The sequence below is a fragment of the Pieris napi genome, chromosome 22 (genome assembly GCF_905475465.1).
Source record: "Pieris napi chromosome 22, ilPieNapi1.2, whole genome shotgun sequence".
Lineage (NCBI taxonomy): Eukaryota > Metazoa > Arthropoda > Insecta > Lepidoptera > Pieridae > Pieris > Pieris napi.
This window is the reverse complement of record NC_062255.1, coordinates 10,036,959-10,050,690: the sequence shown is the minus strand read 5'-3', so window position 1 is coordinate 10,050,690 and position 13,732 is coordinate 10,036,959. Positions and strand designations below refer to the sequence as shown.

Sequence of the window (13,732 nt, the reverse complement as noted above, 5' to 3'; positions counted from 1 at the left end):
TTTTTGGGGGTTTTCCCTCAAATTTAGGGGCAATCTAGATGTCCAGGGGGATTTTTAAAGGTGTTCTTTATTGAAGAAAACCAATTATTGTTTTATATAAAACCATACACTTCTATAATAATTAAGCCTCGAACCCAAACAACAAATTAAGCCAAATATAAACTCCAAGCGTGGCTGTAATTCAAATATAAAAAACCTAGAATACTCCATGATTAAAAAAACAGCTATTTTATACTACTTGAATGTATTTTAAAATCATAATATATCAAATTACCTCTCAAACCGAGTTAACAACAAATTCTTTAGGGATATTTGAAGTTGGTCCTAGGATGAACGTTCTATAGACACTATAGAGTATAGGAGTTGGCAACACTGATTCAAAGACCAAGATTCAGCCAATTACAATTATTTACATATATGATATAAGATTTTCAGTATTGTGCAATATATTTTTTAAGAGTTAAAATATTTAAGTGCGATATTTTAGTTATTTTATCTGTGATATATAATTTATATTAATCTAATTCAAATTATATTAAATATGTCGAATCCCTGGAAAAAAGTATCTGCAGATGTTCAGAGTTTGTCTGATATAATGTCTGAAGAATATGCCAAAGGCTTGCAAACACAAGAGGAGCTGAAATTTGCAGAGCAGATTTCCGATTGCCATATTACCACTTCGGAGCCAACCGATTTGTCTCCTGATGTCTTAAAACAGATCGAAGAATCTAACGTAAAGGAGTATTGCGATTCGGATGCAATTATTGCGAAAGTTTTACAATGCCAGTTCGACAAAGAGTTTGACGATGAGTTAAAACGAGTTGAAAAGAAAAAGAATGGAGAATCCAAGGTTTCTGTTTCTTTCGACAATTATCGTATGGTACCTGAACATTTAGTATATGATTCTGAATCTGGTGACGAAGATGTTATCGAAAAGAAAGATTGGGACAGATTTGAAACAAATGAGAAAGAATTTGCACGTCTTCCAAAAAGAGGTTTTATTATGAAGGACGGTGAAATGGTTACAAAGCATGATAGTGTAATTAATGGGCGTAGAAATGCCTGCAAAGTGATGGCTTTCCCTCCTGAAATATGTACTGGGGATGGAGCTGGTTTTGATATGAAATTACCGAATCACGTGTTCAACCAACTAAAAGAGCATACACGATGGAATACTGCCCGTAAACATAAGATGTTAGACAGAAAAGAGAGTCATGCCACAGCTGAAATGGGACTTGATGAACCAACAAGACTAATTCTCTTCAAACTTATTAACAATGGTCTGTTTGAGGATATAAACGGAGTTATATCGACGGGAAAAGAATCTGTGGTCCTTCATGCAAACAGTGACCAATCTTACCCAGACATGATACTTCCTAAAGAGTGTGCTATTAAAGTTTTTAAAACCACGCTCAATGAATTCAAAACAAGAGACAAATATATTGAAGCTGATTATAGGTTTAAGGATCGCTTTTCAAAACAGAATCCTCGCAAGATAGTCCACATGTGGGCAGAGAAAGAAATGCACAATATGATGAGGATTCAAAAAGTAGGGCTTAATTGCCCTGAAATGGTGTGCTTGAAGAAGCATGTTCTTGTTATGTCTTTTATTGGTAAAGATAATAAGCCAGCTCCAAAGTTGAGAGATGTAATACTGAAACCTGATCAATGGGAAAGTGTTTATAATGAGATTGTGGACTCTATGCACAAACTCTACAATGTAGGCCACTTAGTACATGCAGATCTGTCAGAGTACAATATCCTGTGGTGGGAAAATAAATGTTGGTTCATTGACGTCTCGCAGTCTGTACAGCCTGATCACCCAAGTGGGTTGGAGTTCCTTTTGAGAGATTGCCGTAATATGATCAATGTAAGTAACATAATAATGACTTTGTCTTACTCATTCTTAGATTAGATTGCACTATGTATTTTGTAGTTTTAATATTACTTTAAAAAAATGTTTTTTTTTTGCAGTTCTTTGAGAAGAAAGGTGTAGGAAATATGAAAACAGTTGATGAATTGTTCAAATATATAACTGGGTATGACGAAGTTGATGTTAATATGCTTGAAGGTGTTCACACTATTTACAACTCATTGTCTTCCCGATTTGAAGTATCGTTGGATGATAATCGTAATGTCAGCTATCCATTTGAATATTGCTGGCTTAAATCTAATGAAAAGCCAAAGGCCAACAACAAGGACTCTGAAAGTGATGATGAATTTGATGAAATGTGGATACATTCTCAGAAAAATAAAGTAATGGATACTGCAACTAACTTTGCTAATGAAATTAAAGTTAATAATCCTATTATTGACAAGAATATTAACACTGGCAATGTTATTGAAGTTCCACTGGTTATTGATGGAGATATGAGTAGTATTGACAAAAAATCTTAATATACAGAGCACATGTTTTGATTTGAATGTTTACTTATTCTGAGTTGATGATCAGACTGAAATTAGTCCTTATATGAAAGTACATTTAAAATGAACAAAAAAAGGAACAATAAAAACGTTTGGGAGACCCTTAGTTTTATTTAAATAAACAATAGTTATGAACAACACTTACACAATTTGTTACATATTTTGTGCATACTGGAAAGAAAAGAATAAAATTTAACATGACAACAAAGTAACCAACACTAGACATTTCCATAAAGATAAAGATTACATTAGATACTTATTATAAAATACCAACTAGTGTACAGAATAATAGTTATTATTTTAATCGAATACTAAATATTTGCATACATTTTTCTATTACAATGAATTTTGAATTACACCTAATTTATTGAAGGTAAGTAACTGTGAGATGTGGCGTCAGGTAGTCAGCAGTGGTATCGGGAAGTTTACATTGTGGACTGTATTAAAAAGGTAATTAAATATTTTTATCAATACCAATATTCTATTTAGTATTTACTATAAGCAAAATATAGATTTAATCTTCTTGTTTTTTACTGATTAATGATTGAAGTAAATCCCATTGTTGATCGGTAAGATATGGTTTTGTGTCCATACTAATAGCAATTAATGCCTGTTGGTCCTCCAAGTTGCTTGAAATTATAATAGACTGTAGCTTCAATTTTAAATCAGGGTTAAATTGTAAAGCTGAAAAAAATATTATATATTGTCAAACTGTCAACAGTCTCCAGCCATCATACTAGTTAACATTAGTAAATGTTTATATATACTTACTGTCATTTTCTTCATCATCATTAAGCAGGTCAGTAAACAGATTTTTCAAAGAATCAGTCCTATTCTTATCATTCATTTCCACATGTAGAGCTAAAAGTACTCTACTTACTTGTATCCTAAAATTAGTGTTTTTTTTTTATTGGTTTTACTTATATCTATTATTTATTCAAATTATTAACAACAGAAACAGTAGCTAGCTTTCATTATCATATTATACTTACTCAGCTAATATTCTTTCAGGTACATGACATTTCAGATCTGTTATTGAATTACCAGTTTGTAAAGCTAAATCCAGCTTTCCTGTAAAAATATTTAAATTCTTATTATAAAATATAGGGGCCTTTTTAGGTAAGGTAAAATAGCCCCTAATCCTATACTCCAAATCTTATTATTACTCTGAAAACATAATGATTTAACCTTGCAAATTAAATGCATTTACCAGGAAAAATTCTAATTCTTCTATGGATAATTTATACATATCTCACCACTGTCTATTTGCATTTTAAAAAGCTTAATCATACACATCAGTTTCATAGTTTCATCCTGTATTATATCCAAAGCTTGTTTAAAATATGTTATGGCTTCCAGCTTATGATTTATCTCCAAGAGATCATTAGCGATTTCCAATAGTATTGATGCACGGAGTGGAGATTTTTCTGGATACTTGTGTAATGCTTGCAAGAAACATCCAATAGCTGCCTGTAAAACACGACCTAAGCTTAAACAAACATACATAATCGTATATTTTGTACAAAGTGTTTTTATTTAAATTTCCATTAATATTTGCCTTACCTCCAAGTTTTCTCTATCTGGACTATCAAATTTAAGTGAGACTAGCTTTTTTTCAGCTTTCATAAATTGTCTTGCAGCTGCAATATAATTTTCAGCTTCTCCTAAAATATTTCCAGCAGAAGCCTCACATTTTGCCGCACCAATATAAGTTTGCCCAGCAAAAGTTGGTTGCTCACAGTTCTCACACTGGATTGCAAGACCAATGAACTCGTTCGTAGCTTCTGATATATTAGGTCGGCGCATAAAACGCCTGAAAAAAGTAAAATTTTAGAAGTAACAAACCATTACATTGGTGTATTGATTTGAGGTATCGCATACGCACTTCTTCAACTTCGTGTTAATATTTACATATTGTTCATTGAAACTAGCACCTAAGTCTGTCGACATGTTTATAAAATTTTATGGTTTCAATTCGATAACACCCACACTTTACTATAGCAATTCGGACTTAATTTTTGAAGACCATTTTGTTATAAGTAAATAATGATTGATTTATGATTATATTAACTTATCCCTAATAGGAAAAGCAAACGATTATATTAGTAAATAATTAATCCACACACTACACAGATTACAAAGGCTGATACATAAACAGAGTGCACAGCACGTATCATTTTAACTAGATAATTTGACTCTAAACTTAAATTGGTAGCTGATTTTGACATCTCAAACGTTAATAATCAATTGTCAAACTAAAGGAATCTTTGACGTGTACTATTTTCGTGTAATGCAAAATGTTTCAGGATATTATTTGTTGAAGTATGGTATTCAATATGAATTTGTATTTTTGATAGTTTTTTTAAAAAATACATGAAAGACGATTAAAAATGGATTTCTTTAAAAGTGGTTTAAAAACTGTATTGGGTGCTCCAGAGCCCGGTCAATTGCCTTCAGGCGCTGAAACGGTACGATTTTCTAAAATTGTAGTTATTTTACTACTTTAATAGATATTATTAGGTTATACTTTATTTAATATTAAAACAGAAATCGTTTCTTTTTCCAAAACTTAAAACCAGATATGAATTCTCTCTTCAAACGCTTATTCTAATGTGTCTGTTCCGTTTTTATAAGTACAATACTGGTTAATAATTACCATGTACAATTAAACAATTTGGTCAACATATAAAACTTGATAACATTTATATCATCTAAAATTATATTTATTATTATTATAGGTGGAAAGATTAGTGGATAGAGTAAATAATTCAACATTATTGGAAGATCGTCGTGATGCATGCCGAGCCTTGAAGGCAATGTCAAGAAAGTATAGAGTTGAAGTGGGAGCTCAGGGAATAGATACTTTGAAGCAGGTTTAAATTATTGTGTTTCTGTTAATACAATAGTAATTTCACATTGGTTTATTTAATACTCTTTAGTTAAAGCACCTGGTTTCCTTACTGTTATAAGAAAAATTAACGCCTTTTTGAACAGGTTTTAGAACTGGATCGGGCAGACAATGAGACTATTAATTATGCTCTTGACACTCTTAACAACATCATGTCACCCGCACAGTTTGAAGAAGAGGAAGACAACCCCCATGTTCCAATGAATATTGGAGAACAATTCACTGAAATGTTTATAAAGGACCCACACAATATCCAGCTACTTTTGGACTTATTGGATGAGTATGATTTTAGGGTTCGGTTTTCTACTGTACAATTACTCACTTCTCTTCTAACAAACAGAACTAAAGATATCCAGGAAATTATTCTAGTCAAACCAATGGGTGTCTCAAAAATGATGGATTTGTTGGGAGACACTAGAGAGGTCATTAGAAACGAAACTCTCCTTCTACTTATAAAGCTTACTAAAGGTAATGCTAATATCCAAAAAATTGTGGCTTTTGAAAATGCATTTGATAGATTATTTGAAATTGTGTCGAGTGAAGGATACTCTGATGGTGGAATTATTGTAGAAGACTGTTTATTGCTAATGTTAAATTTACTAAAGAACAATAGTAGCAATATTAACTTCTTCAAAGAGGGGAGTTACATCCAAAAGATGCTTCCAATGTTTAACACTCCTGAGGACTTGGAAGACATTGGCTGGTCTCCACAGAAGGTCTCAAATGTGCACTGTATGCTTCAGATTGTTCGTACCTTAGTGTCACCCAGTAACTCGGCACAAATTATATCCAGTTGTCAGAAGATTATGAAGAATGTTGGATTCTTAGATGCTCTCTGTAATATTTTAATGGCAAGTGGAGTCCCAGCTGATATTCTTACGGAAACAATAAATACTGTGGGTGAAGTAGTGCGTGGTGACATTACTAATCAGGACTTTATTGGTAGTGTTATGGCACCTTCTAACCCACCCCGTCCTGCTATAGTCGTGTTGCTTATGTCTATGGTGAATGAAAAGCAACCTTTTCCTCTCAGGTATACTAAATTTATATAACACGTTATTTTGTACTTTCATAAATTTAACTTAATGAATAAAAGGTTTAATCCATTTTAATAAAGTATAACAAAATTGGGGTTGTAAAAGAAAATCCTTTGTAGCCCTTTAGTAAAATTGCAATTGTCTAATAAATAAATATGATAAAGACAATATATTGTAGTATTAAAGTTCATTAGTTCATAGGGATACAAACAATATACTTAATTTGGTGGAGAGTTTATTGTTAGTTCTTCTCTTCCATTCTACAGTAAATGTAAAATTAGAATAATTTCATACATATTTATTTTTTGACATTCATAAGTGTATACTGTATATAAGTGTATATATATTGTTACCTATATGAATAAATGATTTTTGAATTTTGACAGAGAAAATATGACATTAGAAAAAACAAACTTATACAGATTACAAAATCAGAAATAAAGCAAAAAGGGAGCGTTCAAGTATTACGTAACGAATTTGGGGGGGGGTCATTTTGTAAAACGTTACGATGCGGGGCGGGGATTGAATTACGCGTTATTGTCAATATTATCGACTTTCCAGTACTTTACACCACATAATGGTAACGTTTAGGTATGAAGAGTCACTTTGGTGGTCACGAAACGTTTTACTATTGGGTACAGAAAAACGTTACGGCGCGTTACATGGAGGGGGGGGTTTAATAATTACCAAAAATTGCGTGACGTAATACTTGAACGCTCCCAAAGCAAAACCATTAGTCTTTTAAGATTTGCTCCTAAATATGAATCTTTCAGGTGCGCAGTCCTCTACTGCTTCCAATGCTATCTTTACCACAATGAACTCAGCCAAGCATCCTTGGTACAAACATTACTACCATCATCCACTGACGTATCCAGCTTAACAAGTGGCCAATTACTTTGCGGTGGTCTATTCTCAGCCGATGTGTTATCGAATTGGTTCTCAGCAGTGGCTTTGATGCATGCTTTGATAGATAATCCAGGACAGAAAGAGCAATTGCTAAGAGTTTTATTGGCGACAAATGTTGGAAGCACTCCGGTGTCTCTCTTGCACCAGTGTACTCTCTTATTGCAGCAGACGACTAAGTTGCAGTCAAAGGTGAATATTATGATTTTCTATTTTAAATAATTAAATTATTTAATTTTAAATTTTTATCTTTTATTAAAATGATTATTAAATGGAGGAAGTTGTAATCACACAAAAATGTAAAATATTTGATTTATTTAATTTTATAAGCTAAAGTATTTATTTGAAATTAGTAATATCCTTTTTCTCACTCATTCATTCATTCTCTCATTCTCAGTCACTCACTCATTCTATCTGTATCTCTTCTACTACTTTATTTTATTAATAATTTAAGTTTAGTAAATTATTGTGTTTTTCTTCCAGGTAGCATTGCTAATGCTGCTCTGTCACTGGATGAGTCACTGCAGTGCCGCAGTGAGTGCATTCCTCCAAGTTCCAGGAGGAATAGGATATCTGGTCAACCAGACCTGCTCCAACGAACACGATGAAAACGAATACTTGCTGCAAGGTGAGTCATCTCTTAGGGTATTATTCAGAGTCATTCACTAAGCGCTACCTTGGACTCCCGTATGCCAAATACTTAGTGCTAAGTTTAGACTCAACATCTTGTCCTCAGAGTAGTGCTGTACAAATATTTGTGAGGGCTGTGGTTAAGTTGTTTCTTATCTGAATGGAATTAGAGTAAGACCAAAATTAGATGTAAGTCCGACTCCTTTATGTCAAAAATAACTTATACTTTGACACGCCCGAGTCATTGTTCCCGCCAAATCTCGACGCCATCGCGCGTCAACGTTCTTATTCTGTAATTTCTAATAGCGATAGTGTAACCCAAATAATACAGACTGTGGTACTACTTATTACAAAACTCGAAATTTCGAGTGCTTTATTTTAGAGAGGATCTTATAAGGAAAAATGAAAAACGTCAATTTTATTTATTATACAAAGAATTTCATAGATGAGCTCATAAAAATTTATTAGTGCGAACGTGCGTCATTCAACAATTAAAAGTTTCTGGCTTTCGACCATTGCTACTCTCTCTCCTCGGTCTGAGCGTCGTGGTCACCAAGGAAACAACTCATCGAATCGAGGCTGTTTGCTGATGAGTGAAGGAAAAAATCTTTAATTTTGCATACACCGACTGTACTTACAATGAAATTAAGTTGGTTGTTACAAAAAAGCTTTATTTATTTATTAAAGCTCACCACATCATAATATATAATGCTATATCTACAGTATATGTTACAAGCTATAATAGCTAAAATACATGACAATGATGGTAAACATAAATGTTACAAAACTAACAACTAAACTACAGTGTCTCACGTAAATAATCATTTATTGAGTAATACATTTTTTCCAAAAGTCATACACCAAGTCGATTTTAAAAACTCCAGTCGGACGATCTTTTAATACTTTTGGTAAATTATTGTAAACCTTGATTGCCATACAAAAGGTGTTTTCCTTAACAGTTCCAGATTGATTTTTGGCACAGCCAATTTCTCCCCATGTCTACTTTGACAGATGTTTATTCCCGTAACGTTAAGTAACTAAGAAAATAAGGAAATAAATAAAATTTCAGGCCTTTCCTCATTCCTGTTAGCAATTTGTATCCATTTCAACGACGATTCAGTTGAGAGCTACACCAAAGATGCTCTTAAGCAATTATTGGTGAAACGAATAGGAGTGGAAACCTTCACGGCCAAATTAAGCGAAGTGTCCAAGCATGAGTTGTACAATAAGGCAGCCAAGCATCCACAGTTAAGGGTGAAGATACCAGCAGAAATACTCATAGATTATGAGTTCTGCCGGCTGTTCAAGGTCTTGGAAGGTATGTGTTATGTTGAATTTTTCAAGTGACAGTTGACAGTTTTGTTGCATTTCCAAAATTTATTTCATTTTTTATACACTCACCTGTCTTGGTCAAAAAGTTTTGCCTCGTTTTTGACGTGATAACGTCTTTAAAATCGTTTTAGTCGGGTGACATGTTCAGAAACTTGTGTCACACCAAAACCTCACGAGCGCGATCGCAGGTATAACGAGAGAGAGACGGACCGATCTCCCGTCTCATCTCGAGCGCTGCCAGTCATTCCGTGAATGTATGAAGAAAAATGTATATCATAGTCGAATAAGTAAACTTGTCATTTTACACCCGAAATTTATCATCAAAAGTGTGAATAAAACGATAGATGTAATTTAAAATTTGAAAAAATTGTTATCTTCATTAATTCCTTACTTCCCAAAAACTTATATCACCAATAAGACGTTATCACGTAAACATCTCGATCGTAAACCTACTTTACAAACAACCAATATTTTTTATTATTCATTTATTATAGGCAAGTCAAATAATCTGTTTTCGCTCTAACGATGTTAATTACACAATTTGTTCTTAACCGCACATGCCCATAGAGTAAGAAAATTCTATTTGCAGAGTCGGGTTTGAACTCTCGACCTCAGGGTTAAATTTTTTTTTACTAAACAGAACATTGACATAATAGAATCATAATTCAAGACATAACTCCCTGCGTGGTCTTGGTAGGTTGCCGCGATCGCTTTTGTATTGTATTGTCCTGTCCTGATTGTCAACAGGCTACGGTTTTTGAGCAGCGTCAGTAAAGTATAAGAATTTCTCCAGGTGTCCTCATTAACTCGATATCTGAGAAGCAAGAGCCAGACCCGAGTGAGGATCGCCAATCGCCTGCCGCAGACAATCTGGAACAGTACAAGAGCCTCATCAGGCAACAGGATGCTCGTCTCCAAGAGTTGATGCAGCAGCTAGATGGCTTGATGCAGCAGAATTACGCGTTGCAGGTGAGACTTATTAGCAGATCTGGTGAACTTTGTTTGTGAAGAGCTGCAGCAATCACAACATGCTCCTTATCACATTTGCAGCAATTCATTGGAAAAATATTATCTTGATTACACTATTATACTCAAATATATTTATTTTAGTAGCAAAGTACTATCAGATTGGTAGAATTTAAAATTTAATGTAAATTGAACGACGTCACCGAGATCGTCTGTAGGTGTACCGCAAGGCTCCATACTTGAACCTTTGCCACTTATGTACATTACCGTGTGCATAAGTGTATATATATGCATGAAATATATTTTGACTAGTTACAATTTTTGTAAAAAAAATATACATTATATGTATGGTTTCAGACCATACCGTATAAAAAAATTTAAAATATTTTTTTCCACTGTTTAGCAATTTTAGTTCATAAAATAATCACTTTATTGATTATTCATATAAATTATTACATTATCTTTTACACTTGTCATTCCAGAGTGAATTAAACGATTCCATAGCATCAAACTCTCTCCTCAAAGACGAGAACACGCTTCTCAAAGCCCAAGTATCAGCGAAATTGCCCTCCCAGAGCAACCAGACAAATCAATCGAGCCAGGCGACACCAGGGCAACAGACCCAAGCTAGCCAGGCAACCAATCCAGACAGATTACTCGAATATGAAAATAAATTGCAATTCCTAAATTCTGAAGTGACTAGACTGACGGCCGAATTAAAGGCATCCGAAGAGGGTAAGAAACATTATGAAGAGGAATTGTTGAAGTTGAAACAAGGACAAGATGACCTGAAAAAGGACCAGGACGATTTGTTGGAATTGCTTGCAGATCAGGTGAGACTAACTTTCAAAGATGAGCATAGTGTTCCGGGGCCTTAGTCAAGATGCCTTAACAGTAGTGTATGTAGAACGTCAAAAACTAAATTTGTATGAAAACTTTTCGACACGAACTGTCAATTACATACAAATTAAGTTTTCGACTTTCTACATACACTACTGTTAAGGCATCTTGACTAAGGCCCCTTGACTCAGTTTTGGATAAACAACTTCCTTTGGCCAAGAATTTCGTTTGACTTCAGTTTTAGGCTTGAAATTTTTCGGTGTTGAAATGTAATGTCTCTTAATGCTCCACAAAAGAATAATTAATTGAAAATTTTAAAATGCTTGCTTGTATTTAAGCTACGTGTTTAGTTTTTATTCGTTTCTCAACAAATAAACATAATATTCAAAAACCATTATGAATTTGTTTAAAGCGACTGGAGCGTTAAAAAAAATCTGGCAACTACTTTCATCTGAAAAAAGAAGTTGCCAACATGGTTTCATCATGCTAAAGCACTTTAAGATGATGTCATTTAAGAATCATAGTAAATTAATTGATATATCGTTTGCATTTTGACGTGATAACGTCTTTAAAATCGTTTAAGTCGGGTGACATGTTCAGAAACTTGTGTCACACCAAAACCTCACGAGCGCGATCGCAGGTATAACGAGAGAGAGACGGACCGATCTCCCGTCTCATCTCGAGCGCTGCCAGTCATTCCGTGAATGTATGAAGAAAAATGTATATCATAGTCGAATAAGTAAACTTGTCATTTTACACCCGAAATTTATCATCAAAAGTGTGAATAAAACGATAGATGTAATTTAAAATTTGAAAAAATTGTTATCTTCATTAATTCCTTACTTCCCAAAAACTTATATCACCAATAAGACGTTATCACGTAAACATCTCGATCGTAAACCTACTTTACAAACAACCAATATTTTTTTTATCTAGTAAAAAAAAGCATCTCTAAGCATCCCATCATCCCATTTGCCCCTCCTTTCAGAAGAACGCGTTTTGGCCAAAACTCACTGATATTCAGGTTGAGTATTCTTACAAACGAACTAGGTCTGGATATCCACTGTTGCTCACTTCACACTTTTAAATTAAGTTTTTTATAATTTTTCTTTTCGTGTTTGTTATGTTTGCTTTTATGTGCTTGTCACACATAACAACTATAAAAAAAAATACAAATGTTGTATATTATTTTTCTTATGTACCACTGTATCAGTGTGCCGAGCGCTGGCAAGCTTTTGTAACTTAAAAAAAAAAATTGGATAAAATGAAACATTCATATAAAATAAATGCCGTCTTATTACACCATTTTGACTAAAGCACTCGTGTTTCTTTTCATAATAGCGTAAACGCGATTTTACAGAAAGAGATAAAACAGTGCAAGACCTCCTTAGATCATAGAAAACTATCGTAGTCTATGTCTTCTTTCAAAAACGCCGGATGTTTAATTGACTCGTCGAATTGAGTAATGATACCTATCAGACAATGTTTTCATATAATATTTCCTCTACGTAATAGTGATAATATAATTGAAATTTCGAATTAAATTGAGAGGCTTCTGTTTTTCAGGACATGAAGATAAACGAGTACAAAATGCGTTTAGTCTCCTTGGGACAGACAGTGGAAGAGACACAAGCAGACACAGAATTAAATCTTACCTAATTTTATTACTTTTAATTATAAGAATTACCATTTGTTGTCAAATTATTATATTTATTATGTATTATAACATTTCTAATATATTATTATTTCACAATGTATTTTTATTTTTCTACTGGCTGAAGATGTAATCGTAATTTAGACAAATTAAACCGATTTCAAATACCGTACAATGGTACTTACCTAAGAATATATTTATTGTAGATACCTCTCCTAGCCACCTAGAAATGGGTGGATTACTATATTTTAAGTAAAAGGGAATATTATTATAATAATAATAAAGGAAAAGAAAAAAAGTAGCATATAATATAAAATTATACTTAAAATTCCTTTATCATACAAACAGAGACTATGTTTCGTATGTTCAGTCATAAACAATAAATGAAATGCCAGTTCAGCAAAATATATTATGTTAGCTAGAGTATTGACCTACTGTGAAAGACAACAATGAATAATATTATGTAGATATCAAATTACTGAGGTACGGTTTCATTTTATAACAATTATATTTAACCTAGGTCATGGTTGCATCCACCAATACTTTTTATGCTCATGATAGTTGTCAGAACGTGCTCAAGACAGGTAGTGGATACGATATTACAATCATATAAGGGTCAGGGTACAGCAGCTGAATCAGTACAGCGGCCTCAAGGGACCGGACTCCGATTATTATTATTATTATGTATGTTTATACACTAGCAGCTTAATAAGCCGATGCGCGCGTATTTTGAGATTTGGAGAAACTATCCAAACTATTTTTAAAGGAGTTCAAAGATGCACGGTGCACTGATTACACTTTGCCACTACTCGGTTTGGGAGAAAGTTATTTAGGGAATTTCTGTTATATTAAGTCTTAAGTTTTAAAGAACTACCCCTCAAATGTGTATTTTCACTTAAAATAAATAGCTTCTTAATTCCTAGAACATTATAGTAACCGGTGAGGATTTTATAGGTTTCAATGAGATTTCCTCTTAATCTCCTACTTCCTAAATCAGTAAGGTTAAGTGCAAGGGGTTAGGTAGTGCAATGGCCTATG

At 33.4% G+C, this 13,732-nt stretch overlaps 3 protein-coding genes across 3 annotated transcripts; 2 read left to right on the top strand and 1 right to left on the bottom strand.

Moving 5' to 3' along the window:
* Positions 1-431: 431 nt before the first annotated feature.
* LOC125060599 (serine/threonine-protein kinase RIO3) lies at positions 432-2,524 on the top strand. Its single transcript, XM_047665542.1, has 2 exons — positions 432-1,870; positions 1,975-2,524. Exons 1-2 carry the CDS (start codon positions 542-544, stop codon positions 2,395-2,397), a joined length of 1,752 nt encoding a protein of 583 aa, XP_047521498.1. The 5' UTR covers positions 432-541; the 3' UTR covers positions 2,398-2,524.
* On the bottom strand, positions 2,504-4,585 carry LOC125060600 (40-kDa huntingtin-associated protein). The gene is made up of 6 exons (XM_047665543.1): positions 4,310-4,585; positions 3,988-4,237; positions 3,681-3,894; positions 3,417-3,495; positions 3,196-3,311; positions 2,504-3,108 (listed from the first exon to the last, which is right to left on the bottom strand). The coding sequence occupies exons 1-6, from the start codon at positions 4,372-4,374 to the stop codon at positions 2,939-2,941; spliced, it is 894 nt and encodes a 297-aa protein (XP_047521499.1). The 5' UTR covers positions 4,375-4,585; the 3' UTR covers positions 2,504-2,938.
* A 94-nt stretch (positions 4,586-4,679) lies between these two features.
* On the top strand, positions 4,680-12,793 carry LOC125060598 (general vesicular transport factor p115). Its single transcript, XM_047665541.1, has 9 exons — positions 4,680-4,892; positions 5,163-5,297; positions 5,419-6,365; positions 7,143-7,464; positions 7,756-7,900; positions 8,972-9,220; positions 10,028-10,203; positions 10,683-11,033; positions 12,607-12,793. Exons 1-9 carry the CDS (start codon positions 4,815-4,817, stop codon positions 12,697-12,699), a joined length of 2,496 nt encoding a protein of 831 aa, XP_047521497.1. The 5' UTR covers positions 4,680-4,814; the 3' UTR covers positions 12,700-12,793.
* Positions 12,794-13,732: the final 939 nt, after the last annotated feature.